The sequence below is a fragment of the Humulus lupulus genome, chromosome 4, assembly GCF_963169125.1.
Source record: "Humulus lupulus chromosome 4, drHumLupu1.1, whole genome shotgun sequence".
In the NCBI taxonomy this organism is placed as follows: domain Eukaryota; kingdom Viridiplantae; phylum Streptophyta; class Magnoliopsida; order Rosales; family Cannabaceae; genus Humulus; species Humulus lupulus.
Window position 1 is genome coordinate 73,361,244 of NC_084796.1, and position 7,236 is coordinate 73,368,479.

General features: G+C 34.9%; 1 protein-coding gene and 1 long non-coding RNA gene across 2 annotated transcripts; both read left to right on the forward strand.

Annotated features, from left to right (window-relative positions):
- Nucleotides 1-230: 230 nt before the first annotated feature.
- On the forward strand, nucleotides 231-2,803 carry LOC133829023 (uncharacterized). Its single transcript, XR_009891464.1, has 3 exons — nucleotides 231-2,319; nucleotides 2,568-2,643; nucleotides 2,761-2,803. It is a non-coding gene; the product is annotated as an uncharacterized LOC133829023 (long non-coding RNA).
- Nucleotides 2,804-3,188: 385 nt separating this feature from the next.
- On the forward strand, nucleotides 3,189-4,565 carry LOC133829024 (protein MOR1-like). Its single transcript, XM_062259001.1, has 3 exons — nucleotides 3,189-3,454; nucleotides 3,577-3,996; nucleotides 4,081-4,565. Exons 1-3 carry the CDS (start codon nucleotides 3,449-3,451, stop codon nucleotides 4,177-4,179), a joined length of 525 nt encoding a protein of 174 aa, XP_062114985.1. The 5' UTR covers nucleotides 3,189-3,448; the 3' UTR covers nucleotides 4,180-4,565.
- Nucleotides 4,566-7,236: the final 2,671 nt, after the last annotated feature.

Sequence of the window (7,236 nt, forward strand, 5' to 3'; positions counted from 1 at the left end):
GTCAGTGTACTTTGTAGTTTGTGCTAACATTTAATCGTCATAATTGCAGCCAAGCAAGATAGATGCGCAGCCTTTAGAAAAAAGGAAATTTTTTATTTCAATGGTGCCGATTGTTTTCTCCTTATCTGATAGTCTTAAGCTTGATTTTATTGTAAATTGGTGATCCTGGAATAATGGCCATTGTAAGAGGTTGTCCTCAACTTACCTACCTAGATGTGAGTGTTCTCCAGGTGTGTTCTCCTACTTAATAACCACCAATTACCACCACTTGATTATATGTACACATAGACCCACTACTTTAGTGCAGGTTTGTCTTGCTCACTGTGGTAGAGCATAATTTTTCTGTGTAATAATGCTTATTACCATCATTTGTAATCTCGTTAAAATAATCCTTTATGATAACTCATTGATGCCAAAGTATGTCTAGGTTGACTTTGCTCTCTTTGCTTGTATATTTTAGGGGCTATCAAATTTTTTAAAGTTTCTATGTTTTCTAAGCTTAGTTTTGATCCAATTCATACCAGCCATCTAGGGGACTCGGGAACAAAATTAATCAATAAAAGAAGTTATAAAATCAGCTTACACGTTAAAATGAGTTCATTGTGCCCTGTTTCATTGTGTGTAGCAAAGGACATGGTTTAAAAAGTTAACATGTGTTGTTAAGCATGCTTTTATCTGTTATCTACCTGTTTGGTTCTTTTACTGTAAAGCTATTAGATAATTCTTAGTCCTTACCTGTTTCGTTTCCTTTTTTTTTTTTATGGTTTTTCTTTTCTTTCATGATCCGGTTCTGAATTTTGATGGTTTCTCTGATTCCTCTTCTGCTCCGCCGCAAGAGCTACTCTGATTGTCCCTCAGGCGTGGACTAAGGCTCGACTACTATGGGATGTAGGCAAGGACTAAAGGTTGATGATGATGGGATGTAGACGGTGCTTTGGTGGTGAGGGCTAGATCAGTGTAGGTGGTGGTCGACTGTGTCTTGTGCAAGGTCGGGGACAGACGGGGACTGAAGGGTGAGGAATGGGTAAGATTTTTTCTCACCTGTTTTTTTTTTTTTTTTTTTAAAGAATTAGCATAAAACATGTGAACTATTTTATGTCTGGTTTATGCTAGAGTTTCAAGGGGTATTCAGTTGAATCCTATATGTTGTTTTCTGACATAAATTTCTGATTAGACCGCATCCAGCAATTTGGCGCTGAGTTCATGGCATGGCTGTTGTTTACCTTGTTGCCCTCACATTTTTGCTTTTTCAGGTTAGCTTTTCTCTTTCCTATCTGTATAGTGATCCTTTTTTCCAAAAAATAAAAATGATTGGAGAGTTAATATTATTGGAAAAGTATGCTCTGATTTTGGTGTTTTAGTTTTGAATATTTAATGGAGAGTTACTAAGTTGTAGCAAGAAGTTGAAAATTGGATCATATTGTTTGGAGTAGAAATACATGTGTTTTAGTGTTTTTTTTCATGTATTAATGCGAACATGTAGTTTAGTGTTTTAGTGTTACTAAGTTGTAGCAAAAAGTATGCCATGCATACACTCAACTTCAACAACATAATGGGAACATGTATTAATTATTATGCATAATTTATCTCACTGTCTAGTTTCCTATGACATGAAGTTTTAGGATAGCTGGTCGCTTGATATGCTTTGAGACCTTGTTTATGATATTCCTGTTTGGTTCTTTTACTGTAAAGCTATTAGATAATTCTTAGTCCTTACCTTCCTAGTGACACATTTCTATTTATGCTATGATGCATTCCAATTTTCTTACTTAATTTATATCTGCACATACCTTTTTTCTCTTGATTTCCTTATTGTAAACTTACCTGCCCCCCTCTCTTTCCCTACTTCCTTTGGGGTTTGAAAAAGCTATCTTAAAAGTCATCTTTTAATTGTTATGATGTGTTTTAATCTTTTCTTTTCTGGAATTACTGAGCTTGTTTTTTTTCTTTTTTGTTTCTTGTTGTTTCCAGTTTTATGGTGCAACAACATTTTTCATTCATAGATCAGACTTTAGTGTCTCCTTGATTATGCTTTATATGAAGGTAAGAGCTTAATGGCTCTTTAGTGTCTTGTTTTGTTTTGTTTCAGTATGGAGCTCTCAGAAGGAAAATTGGATTCCAATGTGGCGGACCTCGAGAGAGAATCTTACCCTGTTTTGGACGAACTGGGTAGAAATAGAGGACGCTAACATCTATTCTCTTGACAGATTAGTGGACAGTTAAAATCCTTGCAAATTGTTGCAAGCTTGACAACAGAAAGAGATGGTGAAATTAGAAAAGCTGCTTTGAATACTCTTGCCACTAGATATAAGATTCTTGGTATGTCATGATTTCAAGATTTTAAAGTATTTTCTAACTTGTTAAAGATTTTGAATTTTTATTTATTGTTCCTTTGAGACATCCCATTTTCTTTCCGCCTGTTTTGTGGGGCTAAGTTTTCTTAGTTTGTAATTTATTTTGTAAGTTGCATTGTATTAGTTGTTGTTTACAGTGAATGCAATTAGATTTTATCTTTTTAATTTTAATATTTTATTGTTAACTGTTAATGACCTTTTTTTCCCCATTAGGTGAGGATATATGGAGGTATGTTGGGAAGCTAACAGATGCTCAGAAAAGCATGCTGGATGATAGTTTAAATGGATGGTTAGTATATATTTGAGCTTAGAATTTAAAGTAAGGTAAACTTTTAAATTTGTTTTAGGATTAAATGATCTTTTTCTATTATCCATTCCATCCTTCTAATGATATTGCATCTTTTAGGTTCGAGAGATGGAAAAATGGAAGGAAGGGAAGCCTGGCGAAGGGAAATTGGGTATGTTTTTTAGCTTGTCTTTTTTATCTTTAGTAGTGTCTCTGTTACTTTTATTATTTCTAATGATGATTATCAACATTTTAATAAAGTATAATATCTTATTTTCTGTCAATTTTTTGTGTAGTTTTCTGTTTCTTTCTCAACTGTCTTTTCTTTGAATTGTTTGTCTCATTGTAAAGCTTTCTCAATCTTGTTTCTTTTGGTACTTGTGCATATCAAATAAAAAAACATGCTGATTGCTGACTCGTTTAAAAGGTCTCTTTATAGTTAACTGTGACATAAACAGAGGTCACGTTGGTGCTTCTTCATTCCTGCTGTTGGGCTGCACTTATTTGGTTTTCAAATTGTTGCATTGCATTGCAATGCATCCAATATTTTTGAACTTGTTTGAGGACATTTACTTTATTTTTATAGCTAAAAAAATTCGTCACCAGGATCTAGAGAGTCCTTTTGATACAAGCCTATTAGACTACTAACTTTGAACTTTTATTTATTTTGATTTATTGTAGATTGGATGTAGCAGAGCAAAGTGGAGAGGTTACACGATCTATCTCTGGCCCAGTACTTCCAAGGTATTAGAGGCTCATCTTGACAGGAGCATCATCTAGATCTTGTGAATATGTTCTCAACACCCTCATGCAGGTAAGTTTGGTTTATGTTGTTGTTGAATGTCTTAATGCTAACACTGTACTCTGTTTTTCCATTTTTTTACATACCTTACTATAAACCTAACTAGTTGATGTAAAATTCTAATTGATTTTTAGACATTTCAAAACAAGAGACTGGCTTATGCTGTCAAGGAAAGCACTCTTGATAGTCTAATTACTGAGCTCCTTCTATGGCTGTTGGATGAGAGAGTTCCACATATGGATGATGGCAGCCATCTTTTAAAAGCTTTGAATGTTCTGATGCTAAAGATTCTAGTTAAGACTTGCCATTTCATTTCTTCCCTCTTCTTTTTTTCATTTATTCTTATCCTGACTCGCATGTCTTATTTTAGTCTGATTTGTTATTCAACTTTACAGGATAATACAGATCGAACTTCATCCTTTATTGTTCTCATCAATCTCTTACGTCCATTAGATCCTTCAAGGTGGCCCTCACCTGCATCAAATGAGACATTTGCTGTCAAAAATCAGAAGTTCTCTGATTTGGTTGTTAAATGTTTGATAAAACTTACAAAGGTAACTTCTTGTTTTAGCTATTTTCTTCTGCATTGCTCATATTTTGATGCTTCTCTGAATTTTCATAATGTGTTTTCTAACCAGGAAGGCAATGTTGCCAACCAGAGGGAACATCTAGTTCTTCTCCTTGCCAATATTCACATTCATAAAGCTAATAAGCAGTCTGTCTTGAAGGTATTCTGATTGTTAATTAAGGTTGTAAAGCTTTGGCTTTAACTAATCCTCTTATATAAATTTGACTTTATGATATTTGGAGTCTAATGTCAAAACTGGATATTTATGCAGCATTGTTCCTTTGTAAATTTCAATTTAATTAGCATTTGAAACATTAGTGGTGAAATTTGGGTTTTCAATAAGGTCTTCTATTTCTTTGAAACTCTTTTATGACTCTTTAATTTAAGGTCAATCACTAGAGTCTTGAATTTAACATAAGGATGTAATATTTGCTTTTACATTTACTATCATTCTAGTCATAGAAATTTAGTATAGTTTAGTTACAAGTAATTTAGTTGCTGCTGTTGACAATTTGTGGTATCTAAAAGATGGAATACATACTGTAGACTTGAAAAAACTTTCAGAAAATGGTAAGAGTTATGTGGGTTTTATAGTTTTATTTTTGTATGATACTTCAAGCACTGATCTGTAGACTTATCTCAGTTTTTGGTGGATCCTACTCCATTTTCTAGGATTTTGCAGGCAAAGGACACCAAGTGAATTAGATAGAGAGGTTAAGAACTTGAGGGTGGCATTTACTGACCTGTTTTTGAAGCATAACACTTTCAAAGAAACTGCAAAGCCATCGAGATATTGATGCAAAGAATGGAAGAATGTATTTTACTAATTTTTGTATACATTTCTTGTTTTGTATTTGGTGATAAAGGAATCTGAATTGGGCATAAATTATGTTGTAATATGATTTCTTAAGCCTAGACTAGTAGACTAAATATTGTAATTACATTAGAGTAATTAATAAAAATCTATTTATGTTACCTTATTTGGCTTCAACTTTCATATTTGTTTTCCTAGTTTTGTGTAAGTAAAAAAATATTATGTTTCTCTAAGCTAATATAACACATGTGTTACACTAAAGTGTAGTATAACACAAATAATGTGTTATACTAAAGTTTAGTATAACACAAAAAAGTGTTATACTAAAGTATAGTATTACACAAAAAATGTGTTATACTAAAGTGTAGTATAACACAAAAAAAGTGTTATATAATCGACTATAAATAACATAATTCAACACTTATCTATATATTAAAATAACACAGAAATTGTGTTATCGTTGACAATACAATAACACATCTGTACAACACTGATAAAGTGTTATGTAAAGTACCCTGACCTACGATAACATAGTCGGTCTTAACACATCAAAAAGTGTTATCGTATGTTTAGATAACACATTTTCGGTGTTATTAAAAGCATTTTTTATTGTAGTGGCATAAGCAATCACCTTCTTTGACTACATCAGAACACAACCCAAACCCTGATGTGAGGCATCACAGTATATCACAAAATTCTCCTGATCTATTGGAAGACTCGAAACTAGAGCTGTAATCAACCTCTACTTTAGTTCCTGGAAGTTATTCTCACACTTATCTGACGACAACATCTTCGATTCTTGCGTGTTAGTTCAGTCAACGAAGTAGCAATCTTTGAGAATCCTTCCACGAAATGCCTATAATAACCTGGCAATCCAAGGAAATGTCTATCCCCTAAAGCATTCTTTGGCCTTGGCCAATCCCTGACCACCTCAATCTTGGCTGGGTCCACCTTAATCCCCATCTTATTGGAAATGTTCCCAAGGAAAGTTACCTGAGATAACCAGAATTCACATTTCTTGAATTTTGTAAACAATCTGTCTTCCCTTAGTCTCTGTAGAACCAACCCCAAAACTTGCGCATGTTCTGACTCTGACCGAGAATAAACCAGAATATCATCAGTGAAGACAATCACAAATTGGTCCAAATAATCCTTAAACACTATATTCATCAAATCCAAAAAAAGCAACCGGTGCATTAGTCAACCCAAAGGACATGACTACAAACTCATAATGCCTATATCTAGTGCGAAAGGAAATCTTCGGTATGTCTCCCTCCTTGACCATCAACTAATGATAACCAGATCGAATGTCTATCTTAGATAATACCCTTTTACCTTGCAATTGATCAAACAGATCATCTATCCTTGGCAGAGGATACTTGTTCTTGATTGTTAACTTATTCAGTTCTCTATAATCAATACACATCCTTAGAGAACCATCCTTCTTCCTCACAAACATAACTGGTGCACCCCACGGTGAGAAACTAGGTCTGATAACACCTAAGTGTAACACCTCCTATAGTTGTACTTCCAGTACTTTTAATTCTGGTGGGGCCATTCTGTAAGGTTCTCTAAACACTGGCTCCATCCCTGGTGCCAATTCAACTACAAATTCAATATCTCTGTGTGGTGGAAATCCTGGTAAATCTTCTAGAAACACATCCAGAAACTCACAGACTAGTCTAGTCTCCTCTGGTCCCACTTGCATGAACTGAGTGGTATCAACCACACTGACCAAAAATCCTATGAAACATCCCAGCAATAGATCTCTAGCCCTCAGAATAGATATCATAGGTATATGGGGTCCATGCACAGTGCCAACAAACACAAAAGGATCCTCGCCTTCTGGCTCAAATGTTACCATCTTCCTTCTACAATATATGGTTGCCCCATACTTCACCAACCAATCCATACCCAAAATCATGTCAAAGTTGGTCATAACCAACTCTATCAAATCAACTGATAATTCTCTGCCCTCCACTGTCACTATAAATAATCTAACCCATCTTCTAGATACAACTAGCTCCCTATTGGGTAATAAGGTTTCGAACCACACAACATAATAATCACATGGTCTACATAGTCTATCAACAATTCTACTAGCAACAAAAGAATGTGTAGCACCATAATCAATCAAAATAGTATAAGGGGTTCAAACACTAAGAAGTTGATATGTAACTACTGAGGGACAAGCCTCAGCTTCTGCCCGAGATAATGCAAACACTCGAGCTTGGGCCGAGCTGTCCGCCTTTCTTGGATCTTCCTTTCTTGATCTCGGGCAATATTTGTTCAAATGTCCCACTACCCCACATAAAATGCAATCTCTCTCCCAACATTACCCTAGATGGTGCCTCTTGAATCTAGGGCATTCAGGAAAAGTCCTCCAGGCCTCACTGTTGCCCCGGCAGCCCA

Bases quoted from the DNA above. Each gene is read 5' to 3' on its own strand.
- LOC133829024 (XM_062259001.1), top strand. The intron at 3,997-4,080 runs GTAACTTCTTGT...TTTTCTAACCAG, and splicing joins GTTTGATAAAACTTACAAAG to GAAGGCAATGTTGCCAACCA.